The 24935-nt window shown below is 23.7% G+C and overlaps 6 protein-coding genes across 6 annotated transcripts; 4 read left to right on the top strand and 2 right to left on the bottom strand.

The window, feature by feature from the left end:
• Positions 1-242: 242 nt before the first annotated feature.
• Positions 243-1244, top strand: LOC128954201 (motile sperm domain-containing protein 2-like). The gene has a single exon (XM_054299773.1). The coding sequence runs from the start codon at positions 310-312 to the stop codon at positions 1174-1176; it is 867 nt and encodes a 288-aa protein (XP_054155748.1). The 5' UTR covers positions 243-309; the 3' UTR covers positions 1177-1244.
• Positions 1245-5726: 4482 nt separating this feature from the next.
• On the top strand, positions 5727-7607 carry LOC128954173 (motile sperm domain-containing protein 2-like). Its single transcript, XM_054299743.1, has 2 exons — positions 5727-5929; positions 6899-7607. The coding sequence occupies exons 1-2, from the start codon at positions 5727-5729 to the stop codon at positions 7500-7502; spliced, it is 807 nt and encodes a 268-aa protein (XP_054155718.1). The 3' UTR covers positions 7503-7607.
• Positions 7608-12616: 5009 nt separating this feature from the next.
• LOC128954172 (motile sperm domain-containing protein 2-like) lies at positions 12617-13397 on the top strand. Its single transcript, XM_054299742.1, has 2 exons — positions 12617-13325; positions 13369-13397. The coding sequence occupies exons 1-2, from the start codon at positions 12617-12619 to the stop codon at positions 13395-13397; spliced, it is 738 nt and encodes a 245-aa protein (XP_054155717.1).
• A 598-nt stretch (positions 13398-13995) lies between these two features.
• LOC128954171 (uncharacterized) lies at positions 13996-14984 on the bottom strand. Its single transcript, XM_054299741.1, has 3 exons — positions 14887-14984; positions 14333-14822; positions 13996-14178 (listed from the first exon to the last, which is right to left on the bottom strand). The coding sequence occupies exons 1-3, from the start codon at positions 14982-14984 to the stop codon at positions 13996-13998; spliced, it is 771 nt and encodes a 256-aa protein (XP_054155716.1).
• Positions 14985-17059: 2075 nt separating this feature from the next.
• On the top strand, positions 17060-19451 carry LOC128954170 (GTP cyclohydrolase 1-like). Its single transcript, XM_054299740.1, has 4 exons — positions 17060-17238; positions 18722-19122; positions 19186-19270; positions 19331-19451. Exons 1-4 carry the CDS (start codon positions 17060-17062, stop codon positions 19449-19451), a joined length of 786 nt encoding a protein of 261 aa, XP_054155715.1.
• Positions 19452-20093: 642 nt separating this feature from the next.
• Positions 20094-23892, bottom strand: LOC128954169 (ATP-binding cassette sub-family C member 2-like). Its single transcript, XM_054299739.1, has 5 exons — positions 23475-23892; positions 22954-23396; positions 22493-22884; positions 20811-21348; positions 20094-20726 (listed from the first exon to the last, which is right to left on the bottom strand). The coding sequence occupies exons 1-5, from the start codon at positions 23857-23859 to the stop codon at positions 20094-20096; spliced, it is 2391 nt and encodes a 796-aa protein (XP_054155714.1). The 5' UTR covers positions 23860-23892.
• Positions 23893-24935: the final 1043 nt, after the last annotated feature.

The following is a 24935-nucleotide window of genomic DNA, read 5'->3' as shown; positions in this document are numbered from 1 at the left end:
TGTCTATAAAATATATATATAAATAAAAAAATATATTAATATATTTTTTGTGTGTGAAAACTAAAATTTATTTATTTTATTTAATAAAAAAACCCCATTTATTGTGTGTGTATTACTGGGTGTTTAGTTACATACATACTGTACATACATATAGACCGTATGTTTTTTTGTTGAAACTTTTTTCAATTTATAAAAAAAAACTATTATCTAAAAAAAAAGTCAACTGTCCTATTGAAAAGGATATATATATATATAGTTATTATAGTCGACAACACCAACAATAACACCAACAATAACACCAACAATACAATGGATGATAATAATAGCCAAAAACAACAATCGGTTGACGAAAAGTCAACCACTGGTGAGCTGACCGAAAAAATCGGTCGATTGAGGACTAGATTTCTGGCCGAAGCCGAATCCGAGCCGGACAAGTATCATCAGATAGACATCGATCGGATCCGATCGGATGATTGGCAATTGGAAAGGTTTCTGATCGGCCACCGGGACGAGGATGATGAGGACAGTCAGATGGATAAGGCCTACGATGCACTGGCCAGGGCTATGCATTGGAAGCAAACATTTGGCATACATGAGCGCCAGGACCGGTACTTTCCTCGGGAATTCCTGGAGTTTACCAAAACCCAATGTTTCGGTCGGGACCGGGAGGGCCGACTGATTCAATGGGAAAAAGTATGTAATCATCGATCAATCGGCGAGATGTCCGCGGTAACCAAACAATTTATCGGACATTTAATGGAAAAAACCGATCGGGAAGTTGGCCGCCACGGTTTTATACTGGTATCGGATACCCAGGGTTCGGGTCTCGGCAATATTGATACCGATCAGTTTCGGTTCAAAATTGAACTGACCCAATACTACCCCGAAGCTTTGCAGCTGATCCTGAATGTTGACCTACCGTGGCTGCTGAAGGGTGTATCGAAAGTTATACTATCGTTTTGCGACCAGCGATTGAAAGATAGGACCCGTTTTATTAGTCGCAAGGAACTAACCGATTATATACCTGCGGATATAATCCCAGTGGATATGGACGGTGAACGTGACCCGAAATATGTGATACCCGATTGTATGTTACCGATGAAACAGTTATCGCATTTAGGTTTTCCCGATAAGGCTATGCAAAAGTATTATAAAAGTTTTGGTCAAACATTTTGATTTACTATTGATTTTGAATACTAATAATTGAATTGATTTTTTAAAACAATTATTATTATTATAATAATAACCGTATGTTTGTGTGTGTCTATAAAAAAATTAAGTTTTAATAATTAATGAATTATTAGTTAATTGATATTTTTTTGTTTGTTTGTTTAAATAGTTATACTGCAAGTGTTGTGTGTTTTTTTTTATAAAAATAATTATTTAATAATAATAATTATATGTATTTTTTTAATTTTTTTAAGTCAATTATCAAATACTGTTAAACATTATTATTAGGCGTAAAAAATTAGTTTAAACTCATTTTTGTTTTTTGTTTTATTAATTAATTAATTTTATCGTAATGTAAATGAAATACTGTATAATAATTATTATAATAATAAGATTTTATATTATTTTTTATTCAACAAATAAACAAAATTTTTGTTTAAAAAATCTAATATTACAGTAATAATAATTTTTTATTATCGATATAAATATTATATTGTATATAATATTATTATTTTATGTGAATATAATTTTTTTATATGATATTTTTAATAGTGGTCAAAATAACAATTTTTTTAATATATAAAAATTGAGGTCAATATATATATATGTTTATACTGTATATGATATATGGATAATATTTTTAATCATTTAATAAGTTTACTGTAATAATAATAATAATAATACTTTTTAATGACATTTAATAGTAGATAAGTACTGTATATATATATTTATATATAATTGTTAGGCTATAATATATATTGAATATATATATATATATATATATATGTTTTTCATTTAAAAATTAATGTCATTATTAATCTTATTAGTTATTAAATAAAAATAAAATCAGTACAAAACTTATATAAATATATATTATATTTATATATACAGTATATTATGGTATTAATGCTAAATACAGTTAGATGTTTGACATTTTCAATGATGTTTTTTTTATTTAATTTTATTATTAATATTAATAATAATAAATACAGTATAAATGTCAAAAATAATAATTTATATTATTAGATAATTTTAAAGTATTATATAATTTATATATCCATTAGATAGCTATGTTTGTCTCTCAATAATAATACAAAATATTTTTTTTTTTTATATTAAACTCTATAATATTAAATGTTATATTAAAATTAAATAAAAAATAATAATAAAATAAAATAATTTTAAATATGATTTATGTTTTAGATAACTATATAAATTGAATTATCTATTTTTTAAAAAAAATAATGTAATGTATTATTATTATTATTATAATATGTAATATTATTTTATAAGAAAAAAAACGATTTTACTTTTGATAAATAAAATTTATTATTATTATTATTATTGTTTATGAAATTTTTATTTTTTTGAAAAAAGTAATTTTTTTAAGCATTAGTTAATATTTAGAAAATAATTTAAAATTTTAATTTTATTGTTTCTCTCTCTCTCTCTCTCTCTCTCTCTCTCTCTCTCTCTCTCTCTCTCTCTCTTTCTCTAAACAAATTTGTTAGCAATCAATAGCTGTTATTATCAGTATATTATCATTTGTTATGCAATAGTGATAAATAATTATTGGTTATTATATATATAAGTTATAATTTATAACTTATATATATATATATATATATATATTGTATTTACTAAATAATAATAAAAATGGGAAATGAATTTATTTATAACTAAAAATTGATTTTTTAAATATAATTTTTTGGTGATAAAAACAATTGTAAATTATTGTTATTATTATTAATATTATTATTAGTTTTTATTTAGTTTATGTTTTTAGTTGTTTTATTTGTCCTAAAAATAAAATACATACAGCTTTATACAGTTTTAATTTACATATTTAATATCATTTTTTATTAATAATTTAAAAATCAATAACTTTATATAKWTTTTATGTAAATAAACATTTAAATAATACATTTATATAATTACATAATTATAAATAAAAAACTCATAATAATTTCAAAACACAATATTTAACTTTAATTTAAAAAATTATAAAGAATTTATTATTTTTCTTATTGAAAATAAACAATATTTTTATTTTAGTTAAAATACACAATAATAATAATATAGCTGTCAATAGATATTAATAATAATTAAAATAATTAAAGTTATTGAAGATTAATAAATATATTGAAACACAATTGATTGGGAAAAAAACTATTGAATATTTTAATTTCAAAAATATATAAATATATTTATATATATTATATTTCCAATAAAAATAATATTATGTGACTGTCATTGTTTAATCAATATTTATGATATTATTATTACTATTAGTATTTATATAGTTAATAAAAGTTAATTAAATTTAACAAAATAATTATACAATTATATTATTATTGCATTAATCATTTACTTAGGATTATTATTATTATTATTATTACTTATAAATATTGTATTAATAATACCAACAAAAAAAATTATTTAAAATATTTGTCGCTATTTTAAACCTTAACTAAAATTTTTATATACAAAAACTAATAATCATAATAATAATAATATAAATAAKAAAAMTWAAATGTTTATTTATCTAATCATTTTTRTAATAGTAATAATTACTAATTAGCTATAATAAAAACTAAAAATATTTTGCACTTTAAATCAAACATAAACATTATATACTACAGTATATACTGTTTGAAATTTGTTTGAMAGTTTAAAGCATAAAATAAAATCAAAATTTTTGTTTTCTCAGAAAAATTATTATATAAATATAGTTTTTGTTTTAAATAAAATGTGTTATTATTTAGAAACAGTGTATCAAATATTTTTTGTTGTATATTAATACAGTATATATATATATATATAAAAAATAAAATACTAATATTTTATTTGTGATAATTTTGTTGTTGTTGTTTGGRTATCTATGAACTAGATATTATTTTTTTTAAAATAATAATAATAATAAAAAATAATATTAATCATTATCAATTTATTTATTTTTAATCAAGATAAATTGTATAAATTAATTTTTCTATTTATTTTTGTTTAGTTGTTAATATTGTATAAATTATAATTTGTTATTAATTGTGAATATTTAATATATACAGTATATATATATATTGATTAAAAAAAAATTTTAAACGTATATATTGAAAGTATAGTCACCTCTAAATTATTATTATTTTTATTATTGAAACAATTATTATAATTATTATACCCTTTAACTGTGTTTATGTAATATATATATATATATATATATATATATATATATATATATATATATATATATATTAAATAATTTGATTAAATGGCAAACACAGAAAAATAAAATTAAAAAAATGATATTTCATATCATATATTATTTAATTTATTTATTTTTCTTATTTAATACATATTAATGAGGATCTTATGCTTATGAATCATATGATTACTGTATTATTAAGTTTATTATGAAATTTGTTGTATATTTTAATACTAATAAATTTTATACAGTATTTTAACTAATAATATAAGTACTAATAATAATAATAATAATTTTATTATAAATTTTTTGTGTGTATGTGTATCTGTGTTTGACTTAATAAATAATTTTTTGATGACTACTGTATTACTAATAACTTCTAATATTAATAAACAATAGTTATATATATTATTTAGTTATATTAGACCTCATAATAAAATTAAAAATAATTAACTAATTGTTTATAAATTTTATATATATGTTTTTTATAATATATAATTATTTTGTATTATATTAGACGCGCCCATAGTTTTTATTTATTTTTTTTAATAGCCCCCCAACCAACCAACCAACATAACACATTGATGTCACCAAAAAAAAATTATATATAATTTGTTTGATATTTTACTGATTAAAAAAAATTTATTGAAAATATATATATATATATATATATATATATTTAGTTTATAATATAYACAGTATTATATATTTATAGTTTTTTTGTCTCTCATTTATTTTTATWTTTTAAAAAAATCAACAAAAAAAATTTGATATTTATTTTCTCGTTATCCTTGAATGTATACGTAATGTTAATAAATTAAGTGAAAATAAACTACAAAAAAAAATCTAATTAATAACTTTAATAAAAAAAATCAAAAATTATGTGATAAATAAATAAAATATAAAGTTTTTTTTAAAGTTTAATATATATATATTATTTTCAGTTGAAAATTTTTGATTGCTTATTTCAATTGACGTTTTTTCAAACTATTAAGTTATAGACAAAAATTATATATATATTATTGAAAAAATATATTACATAAAAATTATATATATATTTATTGAAAAAATATATTACATAAAAATTATATATATATTTATATATATATAATTTTTTTTCCAAACAAACATTTTTGTATTATTTGTATTMTATATATATATATATWTACTGYATATATATATAAACACATATACACTCAACAACAACAACAACAACAACAACAAAATTTCCCGAAAAWWTTTTTGTTTAACAAACTGTTTGTATGTGTGTTTGTAACCCAACAAACAAACAAATTGTTTTATAWATATAATTGTGTTGTGAAAGTGTTWTTAATTTAATTAATTAATAAAATAAAAAATGATCGAAAATATACGGAAAAAGTTTTTTAAGGAATTTTCCAAAAATCCTGAATATTATACGGAAACAGATGTYACGCGTGTCCGCAATGAAGACTGGATTATTGAACGGTTCCTCAAAGATAACGACAATTCAGAGGACAGGGCTTACGATGAATTGGTTCGTACCCTGAAATGGAAACGTCTATACGGTATACACGACAGGTCAGGCATATATATATAAAAAAAACGAGAGGAAATTTCTATCAAAAATTTATTCCCTGAGAAACTTTCTTCTAGAAAATTTCTATAGAAATTGAAATTTTTTATTATTATTATTATTATACTATGAGATACTACTATGGACCCCCACCCCTTCCCCCTCATATCTATAGCTATTGTAATATAATAGTGTATATAAATAATGAGATATATATAAACTACTATTCATATAACATTATATTATATACTATACTACTATACTATACAAAATAGGATACCTATATATATACAGTATATGTAAAAATAAAAATAATTATAATTATTTAATAATAATAATAATAATAATCAGTTTTGTAAAATTTTAATAATCATATATACAGTATAAGAATATATTTTGAATAATAATTAGATAATTTAGTTGTTAACTTAAAATTAATTTTATATAAAATATTAAATACTAAAATATTTAATTATTAATTAATTTAAAAAAATTAAAAAAAAAACAAACAAAATTAACCATGGTCATAATTAAAAAAGTATTTTGTTTGTTAGTTTTAAAATAATAATAATAAAAAATATTTATCTAACTTTATATCATTTATCTATGATATATATATATATATACTGTATAAATATTATACTAATAGCATAAATACAGTATTATTATTAAAATGTATTTTTTATATACACTATATACTGTATATACTGAATATACTGCTATATACTGTATATACTGTATATACTGTATATACTGTATATACTGTATATACTGTATATACTGTATATATATAATATAATATATTTGTCATATTATATACTCATATACTGTATATACTGATACTGTATTACTTATATACTGGAATACTTATATAGATAATATAATTCTCTATATTATTATTATTATTATTTTAAAAAATAAATTTCTCTATTATTATTTTTATTTTATTTTTTCATTGTTGCCATCACTGACAGGACTGACCAATATTTTCCGAAAGAATTCTATGATTTACATCACATCGAAATCTATGGCCGGGATCGGGATGGCCGACTGGTTCACTGGGAGACTACCCGAAATCTGGTCAAAATCAACGATTTTACACCATTGGAACAACAATTTCTCGGGCATCGACTGGAAAAACTAGATTCACTGGCCGGTCGGGCCGGTTGGACATTGGTTACCGATTGTTCGGGCTCTGGACTACCGAATGTATCCCTAGAAATGTGGCGTTTCCGTATAGATTTACTCCAGTACTATCCCCAGGCCGTTGGCCGTATCCTAATTGTAGACCTACCACCCATACTGGCCCCTATCATGCGTATTATCCTGTCGATGATGCCCCCGAAATTGCAACGTAAAGCTACGCTGGTCACCCGGCAACAATTGACCCGTTATATTGACCCGGAGTATATACCCAGACGTATGGCCGGCGGTCGCGAAGATTTTGTCCGATCGCTGATGGATGTCACGGGTCTGAAACCGATGGATCAGTTAACACATTTGCCGATTAAGGACCGGCAGATCGAGTTGTATAGGAATAAACATCAGATGATTATTAAGAGGACTAGACTTATATGAAAAAGGATAGATAGTGTGAGAGTGAGTGAGTGAGTGAGTGAGTGAATGAATGAGTGAGAGAGATATGATTTAATTATATTTAATATTATTATTATTTGAGAGGACTAGACATATATATATATAGAAAGAAAGAGAGAGAGAGAGAGAGAAAGAGAGAGAGAGAGARAGAGAGAGAGAGAGARAGAGAGAGAGAGAGAGAAGAGAGAGAGAGAGAGAGAGAGAGAGAGAGAGAGAGAGAGAGAGAGAGAGAGAGAGAGAGAGAGAGAGAGAGAGAGAGAGAGAGAGAGAGAGARAGAGAGAGAGAGAGAAAGAGAGAGATAGAAAGAGAGAGAGAGAAGAGAGAGAGAGAAAGAGAGAGAGAGAAAGAGAGAGAGAGAAAGAGAGAGAGATATGATTTAATATGTATTTAATATTATTATTTGATTTGATATGATATGATATATATATATATGGTGTTAATGGTGTGCAAAATTAAATGATATTAAAATGATAATAATAATTATTATTATTTATATTTTGTATATTAATTGTCATTGATTTTTAATTGAATGTTGACATTGACTTTCAATACATATAAAATATTTTGTTTGTGTTTAAAAAAAAAATATTTAATATTTATCTAACTTTATATCATCTCTCTATGATATATATATATATATATATTATACAAAAAGTATAAATACAGTATTATTATTATTATTAAAATGTATTTTTTATATACACTATATATATACAATATATTTAAAAAACAAGTAGTAGTTATTTTATGTGTGTATTAGTAATTTAAATGTTATTATTTAATACTATAATAATAGTAATAATTGAAATATTTTAAATAGTAAAATATATAAGATTTTAAAACTAAATTTGTTTTTAAATTTCATACATTTCAATGTTAGTAATATATATAAAAAAATATTATAAATTTTGTTTAAAAATCTTATTATTATTATTATTATTTACTGTATGTAATATAAATAGACTAATAATTTAATAGTTAGTATTAATATTTATACATTACTACTACTAGTATTAAAAATTTTATGTTTGCATTAATAATGTATTAATTTAAATAAATTACAAAAAAAAWTAAAAAAATAAATTATTTATTCCAATCAAAAGATATGATTTGATTTAAATTAATTTTTAAAAAATTAATAAATTAATTAATATTTTTTTTAAAAAAAGATAACCTCCAATTATTTATCTATACTATAAATATTATATATATATATATATATATACAGTATATATATTTATTATATATAAAAATTTATAAAATATTTATATTATCATTAATGTCATAAAAAAATTTTTTGTTTAATAACTAAAAATAATATCAAAATTACTATTATTTAAAAATTTTACAAAAATATACTATTTTTCATTTTAATCAAATAATAATACAATAAATAGCAACAAAATATTAAATATTTTTTCTATAAATATATATTTAGTTAAAATAAATTATTTGTTTAAATTATATACACAAAAAAAACTAAATTAATTTTTTATTAATTAATAAATTGTTTATCCTCTCAATTAAATTAAAAAAAGATAACAAGGTTAGTTTTAAATTAATAAATATTTACTTTATATAAAGTCATTGAATTATATTTTACAGTAAAAATAAATGTTTGATATAAAACAAAAAATTAGATAACATATCGATTAATATATTATATTTATTATACACACACACAGTGTATACCAAAAAAATATTATATATATATATATCTATATATAGTATATTAAAATTTATTTTATATGAAATAATAATAATAATAATAATTATTATTATTTTATTTTCAATATTATATATATATATATATATTAACATTTTACACGCAAGTTTTATTATGCTATAGAAATCAATAATATTATCATAATATTGTAATTTTATTTTATATATATTTTTTTGATGTTTAAGTTATAATTTTGAAATAAAAAATGCAATTAAAAATATTATTGATATATAATTTTTTTTTAAAATATAGTTATACTGATTAATAAATAGATAATATTAAATTAAAATAAATTAAAATAAATTAAAGTGAAATAAAATTAGTTATTATTATTATTTATTTTTTTTGATAAAAATATTATATTTAATTTGAATATTATTTATAATAATAATAATAAGCTATTAATAGTATAATTATTTGCTATTTATTTTTTGAGTTGTTTTGACTGAAAATTATGCGATAATATCTACTGTATAACAACAACAACAACAACAACAAAATAATTAAATAATTGGAAAATTATTATTTTTAAAAATATCAATATTTATTATTAGTATAATAATAATAATAAGTTTTACAGTATATTAAAAAAAACTTGTGTCTCAAAAAAAATATATTTAAAACTAAATGGATATTCACATGAGTTTAGTTGATAAAACAAATTTGCCGGCAATTAGGCGATTACGGGAAAAATTTTTGGCCGAAAACACGGCTGTTTCGGCTGCCGAGAACAACAGTGACCAACAACAACAACACCAACAACTTTATCATCCGATAGACGTCCAGCGGGTTAGTACCGAAAACTGGCAAATTGAACGGTTCCTATTGAGTGCGGCCGCCACGGGTGCCGCCGCCGCCGGTAGCGACTCCGAGACACTGGCCTACGACCAACTGAAACGGTCACTCCAGTGGAAACAGTCTATCGGTTTGCACGACTGGTTCGGCGGCGACTATTTTCCCCGTGAATTGTACGAAATTTTCGGTCACGAACCGTACGGTCGATGCCAGCGGACGGGCAGACTAGTTGTCTGGACAACCGAAAACCGATATCGCCGTCTGGCCGACCCTCGACTTAGCCAACTTGTCCGCCAATTTCTGGCCTATCGACTGGAACAACAGGACCGATCGGCCGGTAATCACGGTTGGATTAGTGTCAACGATTGTTCGGGTGCTGGGCTGGGACAGGTAGACATTGGACTGGCACGCTATCGTATCGACATACTATCGGCCAACTATCCCCTGGGCGTACATCAGTCTCTCAATGTAGACATGCCGTGGCTGTTACGGTCATCCTATCGTTTGGTCAAACAATTTATGCCGTCCGCGATCAGCGATCAGTTGGAACTGGTCGGCCGTCAGGAGCTAACCGATTATTTTCCGGCCGATGATATACCCGCTTGTTTTGGTGGTACGACCAGAAAAAAGTGTACACTTAATGATAATAGTTTTATGGATGGTTTGAAACCATTAAGTCAATGTAGTAAACATTTAGGACTAACTGATGGACAGGTAGATAATTTTTATGATACTTATCAAGGATTGTTTAACAAGTTATAGCATAGTCATAGCCCTATGATGATAGAGGGAGGGTGGGGTGGGGTGGGGTTGGGGTTATGTATGTGTTTAATAATAGTGTTTAATTGTATTATGCATTGTGTGTATGTAGTAATCATTAACTAATTAACTAATCAATAAAAAAATTTTATTTATATATTATATACTGTATATCAATATTATATTAAATATCAATATATATAWAWATAAATTTCAGTGATTTTTAATTTTAAAAGAAATATTATTAATAATTTGACTTTAATTTTAATAAATTTTGTAGTTATTTATTATATAATTTATTCAATTATAATTCAAGTTTTTTCAACAACAAAATAATAAATAAATTATTTAGATTTAAAACACAAAWTTTTTTTTATATATAGAGAAAGTTTGTTAAAATTTTATGTTACTATAACTGGTATTTTTTAAAAATAAAAAAGTTATTTAATAGTAGTGTTGTATTAATCTAATAATAATAATAATAATAAAAAATTAATAAATGGTATAATAATTAACATAATGTTTTTTTTTGGTAAAAAAGTTATTTAATAATTTTTGTGGAAGAATTTTAAATCAATTTTTGTTGTTGTAATAAATGATATTTAAAAAAAATGTTTTTTATTGATAAAGAGAGAGAGAGAGAGAGAGAGAGAGAGAGAGAGAGAGAGTAATATATTTAAAGAGATTTTAGTAGTAGTTTAGAAAAATTTATAAAAAAGTAAAAATATATATATATTTTCGTTTGGGATGTAAAATGTTGTTAGCCTTGAATACAGACAACAAAATCAATTCATGTTTGAAAATACCTGTTATATGATATATATATATATATATATATAAACTGTATTTAAGGTTTTGGCATTTTTAATTTTATTGCCATACTATCTTTTAAATGCATCAATATCATGATTTAGTTAATTGATTTAAATTCTAGATTAGGTGAAAGTTTTTTTTTTAATCAAAGAGAGAGAGAGAGAGAGAGAGAGAGAGAGAGAGAGAGAGAGAGAGAGAGAGAGAGCAATTTATAAAACTTTAATATCTATTATAGTGAGACGACAGGTTTGCCCGAAAGATATATACAGTATATATATATATATATATAGATAGATAGAGAGCACAGGTATGTAAATGATTGGTTCAACATATTCTAGAAAATCTAGAAAGTAGTGTGAGTTGTTTGACTGGGCAACCCTCCCGGTCCTCGGGGAGGGGTGTGTGTGGGGGGTCAGCAGCCCTCAGGTTATACAGATAGGGTTTATTAGTATTATACTTATCTACTGTATGTTTGCCATTTCACACACACAACAGGACAGGTAGGTATTTATTTAGTTGTTGTTGTTGTTGTTGTTGTTGTTGGAGAAAACCAATTGGGTAAAGGGGTGGTTAGGTTTTTTCAACTTTTCATAGTGTTTCAATGGCTTTTAACTTTGTGAGCACCGATAGTTTTTTTTTGTTGTTGTTGTTGATTATGATAAGCACATGTAAAATAATAATAATAATAAATAAATAAATATTATTTATAATAATTAAATTGATAATTTTTGTTATTAAAAAACCAACTTGTTAATTTAGTATAAATAATAATAATAATAATATAGTTAATAATTTAAGTTTATGTGTGTGTTATATTATGTTGTTGATATAGTTGTTATTTATAATAATAATAATAATAATAATAATAATATAAGATATATAAATAAAATAAAACAACAAAAAACCATTTTTTTACAAAAAAATATTATATATATATTTATTATTATATTATATAATAATTTAGTTATTATTTTTTAATTAATTTAATTTAATTTAAAAATAATGAATGATTTACTAAATGAACAAAACTTATTGCGAGTGAAAACATTGCGAAACCGATTCCTACGGGAATCGGAGGCCAACCCACACCTGTATCATAGGGTTGATATCAAACGTGTAGAGACCGAGGACTGGCAATTGGAAAGATTTCTATCACCGATAGACACCACCGATAATACCGATGCCGATGACGATGAAGCCTACAATCGACTGGTACGGGCCATGCAATGGAAACACGGGTTCGGACTACACGACCGACAGGATGGCCACTATCCCAGGGAATTGTTCGAAATATTCGGTTCGGAACAGTATAGTACCGATACCGAGGGTAGACTAGTCCTATGGGTTGTCCATCGAAACTACCTGAAAATCGGTGAACTATCCCTACTGTTTCATCAGTTTCTCGGTCATCAAATCGAGAAACTTGATCGCCGTGCCGGTAATCGGGGGTGGATTACGGCCAACGATTGCAGCGGTACGGGTATGGCCAATGTTGATATGTCGTTGGCCAAATTTCGGGTCGAATTGTTGAACTACTATCCCCAGGGTATGCGCCTAGGGYTGAACATTGACCTACCTTGGCTATTGGCACCGGTTTTCCGATTGATTAAGACATTTATGTCCAAACATATCAAAGATCAGATACTGTTGATTAAGCGACACGAGTTGGTTGATTGGATACCCGTGGAGGACATACCCGAGGGGTTTGGCGGTAAACGTTTAGATGGTTTGAATAATTTTCGTGGAACTGATAGACAAGATTTGCGTCCATTATATCAATTGAAACACGAATTGAATTTAACTGATAAACAAATTGATTTATTTTATACTATCTATAATATTGATAGAAATGTTTAAATTATAGTATTATTATTATTATTATTATTATTATTATTATTATTATTAGTAGTAGTAGTAGTAGTAGTAGTAGTAGTAGTAATAATAATAATAATAATAATAATAATAATAATAGTATTTTATTAAATTTAATTTTTTTATATAGAAATTTTTAATATAATAAATTAATTTTTATTATTTAAATAATAATAATTGAATTGAAATAATATACATTAAAAAAATAGTACAATTTTTTTTAAAAATTAACTAATATTATATTAAAATCTCAGATATTATTAATCAAGTATTTAATAATAATAAATAAAAATTATTGAATTAATAAAAACTATTATTTATTGATATATCTGTATATAGTATTTATTCAATAACAACAACAAAAAAATTTATAATCAAATTAAATAAAATAATAATAATTGCTTATAAAATAATTAGTAGAATTAATTAATAAATTATTATTTTATTTTATTATAATATATTAATTTATAATTTTTTTTTATTAATTAACAAAAAAACAATTTATTTATTTATTGTTTAATAGCTGTTATTCTCAGCAATTGATGGTAACGATTGACTTCCGTAACGGTCGGATCGGCCAAAAACTGCTGCCACGTCCTCGGGTTGGGTTTGTCGGCCGTCGGGTTGACCAACGCATCGAAAGCCGTATCCCATAAGTGATCAGTTTTTTCCGACTCAAAGTCATCGGTATTCTGGAAAAATTGCCGATATTTTGATATAATAATTGACATAAAATCTATGAATAAAATTATAAACAATAATAATTTATTTATTATATTTTATTTAAAAAAAAATTAAATTCAAATACTAACTAATCATTTTCTGTCTATCCGTCGGCCAACAGACATCAATAATCTCAAACTGTTTGACCAGAAACTGATTATCCGATTGTAGACTTTGACGCCAATTGTCTAATTGTTTTTCACGCGATTGATACCATTTGCGCGGTTGTTGACCATAACTGGCCAATCGTTTGTTAATATCTTCCATAACAACCATATTGGCGTGAAATACGCCGCCCGCGGACAACAACTGGCCAAATGTATCGACTATTTGCCGTTTGTCGGCCATATATTCAAGTGCTAAGTTAGAAAATATTAGGTCAACATTGCCGGCCAATTGCCGCAGTCGTGGACTACTGATCAGTGGCCACTTGACGGACATATCTTGTACTAGATATTCAATAGTATCATCGGTATTATGACGGCGGGCATAGCTTATCATATCGGGCAGTACATCGATGGCCAGTATATGTTTATGCGGGATATGTTTGCCCAGTAATTGTTTGGTTATATCGCCGTCACCGCAACCGATGTCCACAATCTGATCGTATGATCTGTAAAAAAAAGTAATATTATAATAATTATTATTTTATTTTTTTTATTAGTTTTTCAAATTACCTATAGTTAGCATCGATTAGACTATCAATTGATTGCATTGCTATTAGTTGGGCATTACTTTTTTGTTTGGCATAAACATCGGGTTCAATAATATCCATATTATTATTATATTAATAATTAATTAATTAATAAAATTTAATATACAGTAGTATTATATTTTTAATTAAAATAATAATAATTATTATTATTATAGCATCAAAAAAAATTCAAAAAAAATTAACTATTAGTTAACTGTAAATAAAAAAAAACATGAGTTTATATAAGATTTTTATTTTCATTGAAAATATTTTTATATATATATTAATAATTACTTTGAATGTAATCAATAAATTTTTAAAATAATATTAATAATAAATTATTATAATTAATATATAATACAATATAAAATCAAAAATTTATTAAAGTAACAAATATTTTTTTTAATAATAATTATTATAATGTAAAAAATTATAGGATTTATTATTATTATTTTTTTAAATAAAAAAATACATGTATTTGAATTGAAATTTAATGTTCAAAAATAATAATTATTTATTTATTTTGCGAGTACTTACGCAAAATGTTTGCTTATTATAAATAATTTTCTTAAATAATACACGTTTTATTACTTTAAATGATTAGTCAGAAAATGTTTATTTATTTATTTAATTTTTATTATAATATATAAATTATTTTAATAATTAATAAGTTAGTAATAAATATTATCTATGACTAAATAGTGACATAAAAATATTATCAACAAAAAAAATTTCTAGAATTTACAGGTAATTAATATAAATAATATAAAAAATATTTGTTTTTTTTAAAATATAATGCTAACTAAAGTATATTATTATTTTTATATTTAATTATTGTATAAATATATTTTTTAATCTGTATTTTTTTATAAAAAAAAAATTAACAATTATAAACAAAATAAACTAAAATACATAAAACTTTTTATATGTTTGTTTAAAATTTTTTATAATTATGAACTTTTTGATTTTTTTTTTTTGAAATAATAGTTTGTTTTTTATTTACTAAAAATTTACTAAAAAAGATTATTTGCAAAATGCTATTATAATTAATTTTTAAAAAAAATTTTTTTAATCCTAACTATTTATTATAAAAAAATAACAGTAATGTCTAATCATGGTTTTAAAAAAATTAAATATATATATATATAATATATAAAAATATATAAATATATAACACTATATAAGTATATATAACTATATATACAATATATAAATACAAATTATATATAAAAAAATATATTGTATAAAAATTTACATGTTTATCATACAGTTTATAAACTAAAAATATTTAACATTTTATTGTTTAATAATATATATATATATATATATATATTTAAAAATTATCAACAAATACAATATAAATTACAAACATATATATATATATACATCAAATATAAAATATATTTTTAATTAAACTTAAAAAAAAATTGCTGTAATTATATTTAACTATACATTTCAAACAAAGTATTAGAAATTAATAATAATTTTTTTTGTTTAATTAAATTATTTGTACATTTATTTTAATTAAATACGTAAATAGTTAATTAAATTAAACGCCAATTCATTAGAAATTTTTAAATTTCATTTGAATAATATAATAGTTCAATATAATTAATATAATAATATAATAAATATTTATAATTATTAATTATGATACTTAGAATTAAAAGCATTATAATTTTATTCAAGCAAAAAAAAAATATTAGTTATTCAATATAATAAATATTTTTTTTTTTGAATAAAATTAATTAATTGCTTATTTTGAACATTGCTTAATATCAACAACAAAAAAAAATCTATATAAACTAAAATGTTTTTTATTATTATTATTATATAAAATAAATAATTTTGTTTTATACTATATATAAAAAAATAAATTTGTTTTTAAATTTATTTTTATAAAAAAAAATTCTATACAAAAAATTATTATTATTATTATTATTTATAATTTTTTGTTGTTGCTGTTATTGATTAATTAATTAGTGTTTTTTTTAGAAAACAAAAAAAATTAATTATTATATATATATATATAAAGTAGAAAATAAAAAATGACTAATGAATGGCTAAATAATAATAATAATAATAATAATAATAATAATACAAACAAATCGTTTGTATACCTGACCCGTATCGAGACGTTTAGTTCAGCCCATAGTATGAACAGTCGACTACTGGATCAACAAACAAATTTGAAAACTTTCGGTAAATGTAATCAAATTCACGGCCATAACTATCGTATAGAGTTGACTATTAAGGGAACAGTAGATCCTGTAACCGGATTTCTAATGAATATCAATGATCTTAAGGAACTGATGGATGAAACTATAGTCAACCGGTTTGATCATAAACTCATCGATAGAGATATACCCGATTTTTTTGACAATAATATTGTGTCGACTGCCGAAAACATAGTGGTCTACATATGGAAAGCCGTTTCCCAGAGATTGCCTACAAATATTTTATTACATAAAATCAAATTGTATGAAACAGATAAAAATATTGTCACCTATTTTGGTTGATAATTAATAATGATAATAATAATAATAATTGATATATTTTATTCTATCAATAGATAAATTAAACAAAATTTTTAATTATTATTTTTTTCTAATAAATATATTCAAAAGTATAAAATAATCTATAAGTATTGATATATTATTTTTATTATTATTAAAAGTTTTTATTTTTAATTAAATTTAATTTTTTTTAGTCAGTAATAATTAATTACAATTTATATTATAATCATTTAATTTTGTTTGTTTTTTGTTGTTGTTGTAAATCTATGAACTTAATAAAAAAGTTTATATAAAGTATATATATATATATATATATATATATATATATATATATGAAAATTAATTATTAATTTATATTAATCATATTCAGTTATATTAATTTGTATATTTTATTCTATCAATAGATAAAATAAACAAAATTTTGAATTATTTTTTAAAATAAATATATTAGAGCATTAATCTATAATTATTTTAACTAAACTAACAATAATAATTTTTAAAAAATAGATAATAAAACTAATATTAATAATAATATTAATAATATTATTAATAATAATAATAATATTAATAATATTAATAATATTAATAATAATAATAATAATATTAATAATAATATTAATAATAATAATATTAATAATAATAATAATATTAATAATAATAATAATAATATTAATAATATTATTAATAATAATAATAATATTAATAATAATATTAATAATAATAATAATTATAATAATAATAATAATATTAATAATAATAATAATAATAATAATAATATTAATAATAATAATAATAATAATAATAATAATAATAATAATATTAATATTAACGCTTTTTTATGTTTTTTAAAAATTCATGTAAAATTATCATTTTTACTAAAATTTAAAATAAAATTACTTATAATAATATACATAAAAAAATCTTATGATCAATAAATTATTCATTAATTTTTTTGATATTCATATAAAATATTTTAGCAATAAATTATTATTTATAATCAACTATAAAATAATAGCTATAATATTTAAAAAAAACAATTACTAAGCTAAATTTTTAGTATTGTATATAAACTTGTTAAAACAGTTAAAACATTTTTGTAAAACAAAAAAAATAGTTTATTAAAAATATTTTAGTTTTTTTTTAAAAAAATATCCATAATATATATATATATACTAAAAAAAATATGAATAAAAATTCTAATAAATTGAATCAAAATAATAATAATAACAATAATGTTTTGGTCAATGAAGTGGTGGTCAAACAAAATGGTTATGATATCGATAAAAATCTCACTATAAATAGTATAGTATCGCAAAAAACTAACGGTGCGAACAATGGTTTGGACGACAAAAATGATACACAATTGAAACGATTGACTCGTATTTATAGAGATCTGTTGGAAACCATTGGCGAAGACACGGAAAGAGAGGGTCTATTGAAGACACCGGAGAGGGCAGCGAAAGCACTGTTGTATTTCACTAATGGATATCAATTGAAAATCAATGATGTCTTGAATGATGCCGTGTTTGCTGAAGACACCGATGAGATGGTTGTCGTCAAAGATATTGAAATGTTTTCCTATTGTGAACACCATTTGGTGCCCATCTATGGCAAAGTGTCTATCGGTTATCTGCCCGACCATAAGGTGCTGGGACTCAGCAAATTGGCCCGAATTGTTGAAATGTTTGCCCGAAGATTGCAAGGTATGGATGGATATAGATATAGATATAGTAATAAAAATAATATTGATTTTTATTGTCTTACAGTTCAGGAAAGACTGACCAAACAAATAGCCGAAGCAGTGGTTGAAGCTATCAGTCCTTTAGGAGTCGGTGTTGTTGTTGAGGCCAAGTATGTGTCATATTATATATAAGTTTGAATATAATTATTGATTTTTATTGGTATTTCCAGACACATGTGTATGAGCTCTCGTGGGGTACAGAAAATCAATGGCAAAACTATAACCAGTTGTATGTTTGGAGAGTTTAAAGATAATCATAAAACTAGACATGAATTTCTATCAATGATTTAAAATTTAATACAATAAACAATTAATATATACAGTATATATATATATATATTTTATAATCTTTTAAAATAATTGTAATAATATTGAAAAATATATATATAATAAAAATAATAGATTATTAGTAAATATTTAACTAATATATTAACTAATATGTGAAAAAATAATATTACATAAAAATTTATTTATAAAATTTATATAAATATAGTATATACAGTATACACACAAATATATATATATATATCTAATTGTTAAAATTAATTTTTTAATAAAATATAATTATATAATAATAAAAGTTTATATGAAAGTAATTATATTATTTTTTTTAAAAAAAGTTTATTTAAAGTACTATCTGTTATACTGTTAAAAGTCAAATCATAAAAATTATAGTTAAAAACATATTAATTATTTTATTACAGTTTTTTATTATATTTATTTCAAATTTAATTCAAAGTTTACAATTAACTGTAAATAATAGTTAGTTTATTACTTATATTATAAAAAAGTTTAAAATTTAATAAATATTTTTTAAAATTTAATATATTATTTAAATATATATTTAATAATTTTTTTATATACTTAAGTAATTATAATATCTAAAAAAATAACTATTAATAATATTTTAATACTAAAAATCATAATTTCAATTCATATAACACCGGCATCTTTGGCCAGTGAATAGAAAATGGTTGTCCTGTCGTCAAGCAGTTTGTCGGGTGAGTCAAACTCGGCTACCCGTCCGTCGCTTAGGACTAACACCCGATTGTAATCAAGGATTGTATTGATTCGGTGGGCAATCGTTAAGACAGTACACGACTTAAACTCTTGTCTAATAGTTTGCTGAATGAGTGCATCGGTCTCGACATCGACGGCAGCCGTGGCCTCATCGAGGATAAGGATAGACGTATGTCTGAGTAGAGCCCGAGCCAGACATACAAGTTGTCGCTGACCGACACTCATGTTATCACCCGATTCAGTCACCGGATGGTCGAGACCGGCATCAGTCGACACTACAAACTCTTTGAGATGCGACTGTTCTAATACTGACCAGAGATCGTCGTCGGAAAACTTGTCAAACGGATCCAAATTTGAGCGAATAGTTCCCGAAAACAGTACCGGTTCTTGTGGTATAATAGTCAGCCGCGACCTCAACTCGTGTAGACCTAATTGACTGATATCTATGCCATCGATAACTATACGACCCATTGTTGGCTCAATAAGCCTAAACAATGCCAGTGTTAGCGATGACTTTCCAGCACCGGTTCGGCCAACAATACCTATCTATTAATTTATATATATATTAGATTCATAGCAAATAATATGTGATACCTATTGCTTATAATTTTTTTTAACACTATTGCCTACCATTTCTCCAGATTTTATATCAATATCTATGCCTTTGATAACTAAATCCAAGCCCTGTCTATAGCGAGTACCGTATCCATCAAATCGGACACAACCTTTTTCTGGCCAGTTATCTGGCAATTTGGTAGCCGATTGCCAGTCGGCTTCTGTATTCAGACCGCAATATTCATCAATCCGTTCAAACGATACCAGATTTGCTTGGGTTTGAGCCAATGAATCGATAAATAACTCCAAAATACCGGTCAATGTTATGGCATTTGCCAGCGACAGTCCAATGTCGGCACCGGTCAGCCTATCCTTATTGATAACACCAAAAACGGCAGCAAACAGTACAAGTATACTGCTTAGCACTTGTAGACGCGTTAATAGCCAACTGTTGGCCACAATATACGGATACAAACATTTTGAATTGTTGTCAATCCTATTATCCGATTCCCGTATAAACCTATCCCTACAATCATAGGCCCTAATACTGGATAAGCCGTTAAGTGTTTCCTCTAAATGTGAATTAATTGGCGATCGACTGATAGACTCTAAACTATAAAATATCAATCAATATATAATTAGTATATTAATAATTGTAATAATAATAATAATTATTAGTATTATGTTTATTAACATTTAGTTTATTATAAGTTTTATTTTTTTTGCATACCGTCTCAATTGACACGATGCTTTGATATAAATGTTCTAGATAAAAAAATAAATAAATTTAAATAAATAGATAATAAAAATTAATTAATTAATTAAATTTCTATTTTTTGTATGTATGTGTATGTGTATGTGTATGTGTATGTGTATGTGTATGTGTATGTGTATGTGTATGTGTATGTGTATGTGTATGTGTATGTGTATGTGTATGTGTATGTGTATGTGTATGTGTATGTGTATGTGTATGTGTATGTGTATGTGTATGTGTATGTGTATGTGTATGTGTATGTGTATGTGTATGTGTATGTGTATGTGTATGTGTATGTGTATGTGTATGTGTATGTGTATGTGTATGTGTATGTGTATGTGTATGTGTATGTGTATGTGTATGTGTATGTGTATGTGTATGTGTATGTGTATGTGTATGTGTATGTGTATGTGTATGTGTATGTGTATGTGTATGTGTATGTGTATGTGTATGTGTATGTGTATGTGTATGTGTATGTGTATGTGTATGTGTATGTGTATGTGTATGTGTATGTGTATGTGTATGTGTATGTGTATGTGTATGTGTATGTGTATGTGTATGTGTATGTGTTTTAGTACAATACCTGTAGAAAATAGTAGACAACAACAGTCACACCAAATGGTATCAAAAACATTGGCGTCAATATTGAAATCGACACAACAATACCAATGAATTGTAGAAAATTTTCTGATACAAGACTATTGAATATAATATAATTAATTAATTTTTTTTTAATTTTAAATAATTAATTTATACTAATTAATTAATTACTTAATCTAAAATATATTATGTGCTGTATATATATATACAATATATACTGTATATAAAGTATACAAACTTTTTTGGATTTACACTAACTTTAGGAGGACAGGGGGGTAAAACCTACAAAAATCTAAATCTCTGCTGGGGTGTGGGGGGTGTAAGATGGCGTTACCCTACCTCTCCTATAGCCCCATCTGATATATGTATGTGTATATATAATATTTATATATAATTGAATTACCTGAACATAACTGGCAAATGTATGTCAATCAGATACATATCCTTATTGAAACGATTCAATAGACGACCCAATGGTGTCGTATCGAAAAACTCCATGGGCGCGTGCATAACACGTGCCAACAGTTTACGATGCAATCGGATACAGGTGCGTATAATGCTTATGGCGTACACAAATCGGTAGACTGTTTGCAATATAAACTGACCAAGTATCAATACGCCAAATATTATCATATAAAATAGTGAACTACGGGTATCCAAACCGGTGGCAACCTGTTTGGACCAGTAGGCCAGCCAAAAGTTCATACCGTAGTTGACAGTCGTGTACAATGTGAGCACCGGTAGGCAAATCAACAGAAACATTATGTTAATGGATCGGACATATTTGATAAATATCTGTATTATAATTAAATAAATAAATAAATAATAATAATAACAATAAAATAATTATAATATAAATAATACCTTCATAGTTATTAGCCCACTTTGGGCACCCTCCTCATCAATTAATTGTGCATGTTCATTATTATTATTATTATTATTAACTTGTTCAATACTAATTTCACCATCATAAGTATTGGGAATAATATTTTTTTTATTATTATTATTATTAAAAACAGTTGTCTCCAAACTACCGTTCCGTTTACTATCTTCATCATCATTATTATTATCATCGACCCGTTCACTGAAATATTGTTTAATTAATTGTTGAAAATAATTACTATCGCGTAATAGCTGTCCGTAAGTACCGGTAGATATAATTTTGCCATTTTTCAGTACAACTATTAGATCGCAATCGGCTAACATAAACAATTGATTTGTGACCAACAATCGGGTTTTTGAACCTAAAATACCGGTTTTCGAGTCCAATACTTCGGTCATCAAATGTTTGCCCACATGACTGTCCACTAAAAATTGTAAAAATTTACAAATTATTTATAAAAAATTAATTAATTAATTATAAAACTAATGTATAATTTAATTACCAGCAGAAAGTGGATCGTCGAGTAGGTATAGATCGGCACCGGAATAGACGGCTCGGCCTAAACTAAGTCTTTGTTTTTGACCGCCACTCAGATTAACACCTTTCTCACCGATCTCTGTCTGGTCTCCGCCGGCCAGTTGTCTTAAGTCAGGTCTGAGAGCACAGCTATCTATCACCCGGTCATACAGTTCCTCATCGAACGGCTTTCCAAACATAATATTCTGTTTGATGGTTGCATTCTGTATCCATGCCTGTTGTGGAACGTATGCCATATTAACACCCGGTCTAACATTGACTGTCCCCTCAATCAGTTCCATATCGCCGATAATGGCCGACAACAGTGAACTTTTACCTGAACCGACATCGCCTACTATGGCCACAAACATACCCTCACGGATATGCAAATCAATTTGATTTAATGTATAGTCATTTATAACATTATTGTCACCAATGGTTTCACTGTTAGGTGTGTCCCACGAAAGTGTTGCCCCATTTATATCAATTATATTATTATTATTGCTATCCTTATTATTGGTCACATAGTTGTTATGTTCATCCAAATTGAGAAATTCATTGAAACGATTGAACGATACGTACATCTAAATTGAGAAAATAAATAATTTTTTTGTTAAACAAAAAAAAAATACTATTATTCAGTATTTAAATCAAAAATTATTTATATTTAATTATTATTGTATCAATTAACTTGTATTAATGTGTATATATATAACTAACTATATATACTGTATATATATATATACTGTATATATATATATATATATATACCGTATATATATATATATATATATACTGTATATATATATATATAAATTTATAATACATACTACGCCACCGGTATAATAAATATTTGTTAACTTCGATAGGATTTCCCTAAACACTGACATCAATGATATGGAAAAAAATATTTTCTCAGCCGTTAATTGTTTGGCAAATTTCAATCCCAAATATAGACTGAATATAACTAAATGACATATCAATGGACACATGTATGACATGACATACAATAAGGCAAACACATAGTACAGGTGTTTGGCTTTACGTAACTCCTTATCACGTAATTTGGTTATTATATTCATAAACGGTTGTTCCCAAGCGTAGAGCTATAAATAATAATTATAATAATTAAATTAATAATAAATTATTAAATTAATAATAATAATTAAATTAATAATAATAATTAAATTAATAATAATAATTAAATTAATAATAAATTATTAAATTAATAATAATAATTAAATTAATAATAATAATTAAATTAATAATAATAATTAAATTAATAATAAATTATTAAATTAATAATAATAATTAAATTAATAATAATATTTAAATTAATAATAATAATTAAATTATTAATAATAATTAAATTAATAATAATAATTAAATTAATAATAATAATTAAATTAATAATAATAATTAAATTAATAATAATAATTAAATTAAT

The sequence above is a fragment of the Oppia nitens genome, unplaced genomic scaffold (assembly GCF_028296485.1).
Source record: "Oppia nitens isolate AA-2021 unplaced genomic scaffold, nextdenovo-longstitch-racon4-pilon3 scaffold25_pilon_pilon_pilon, whole genome shotgun sequence".
NCBI lineage: Eukaryota > Metazoa > Arthropoda > Arachnida > Sarcoptiformes > Oppiidae > Oppia > Oppia nitens.
The sequence above is the reverse complement of the archived record's forward strand: the minus strand, read 5'-3'. Positions and strand labels throughout refer to the sequence as shown.

Coding starts and splice junctions, on each gene's coding strand:
- LOC128954169 (XM_054299739.1), bottom strand. CDS start 23,859: ATGTTTGTGGCCATAGTAGGCGATGTCGGTTCAGGTAAAAGTTCACTG. Junction 23,397..23,474: donor CGACGATCCACTTTCTGCTG/GTAATTAAATTA, acceptor TACAATTTTTAG/TGGACAGTCATGTGGGCAAA. Junction 21,349..22,492: donor CATTTGCCAGTTATGTTCAG/GTAATTCAATTA, acceptor GATATTTTATAG/TTTAGAGTCTATCAGTCGAT.
- LOC128954170 (XM_054299740.1), top strand. CDS start 17,060: ATGAACAGTCGACTACTGGATCAACAAACAAATTTGAAAACTTTCGGT. Junction 17,239..18,721: donor GATGAAACTATAGTCAACCG/GTTTGATCATAA, acceptor CACTATAAATAG/TATAGTATCGCAAAAAACTA. Junction 19,271..19,330: donor GGTGTTGTTGTTGAGGCCAA/GTATGTGTCATA, acceptor TGGTATTTCCAG/ACACATGTGTATGAGCTCTC.
- LOC128954201 (XM_054299773.1), top strand. CDS start 310: ATGGATGATAATAATAGCCAAAAACAACAATCGGTTGACGAAAAGTCA.
- LOC128954171 (XM_054299741.1), bottom strand. CDS start 14,984: ATGGATATTATTGAACCCGATGTTTATGCCAAACAAAAAAGTAATGCC. Junction 14,823..14,886: donor CTAATCGATGCTAACTATAG/GTAATTTGAAAA, acceptor TTTTTTTTACAG/ATCATACGATCAGATTGTGG. Junction 14,179..14,332: donor AACAGTTTGAGATTATTGAT/GTCTGTTGGCCG, acceptor CAATTTTTCCAG/AATACCGATGACTTTGAGTC.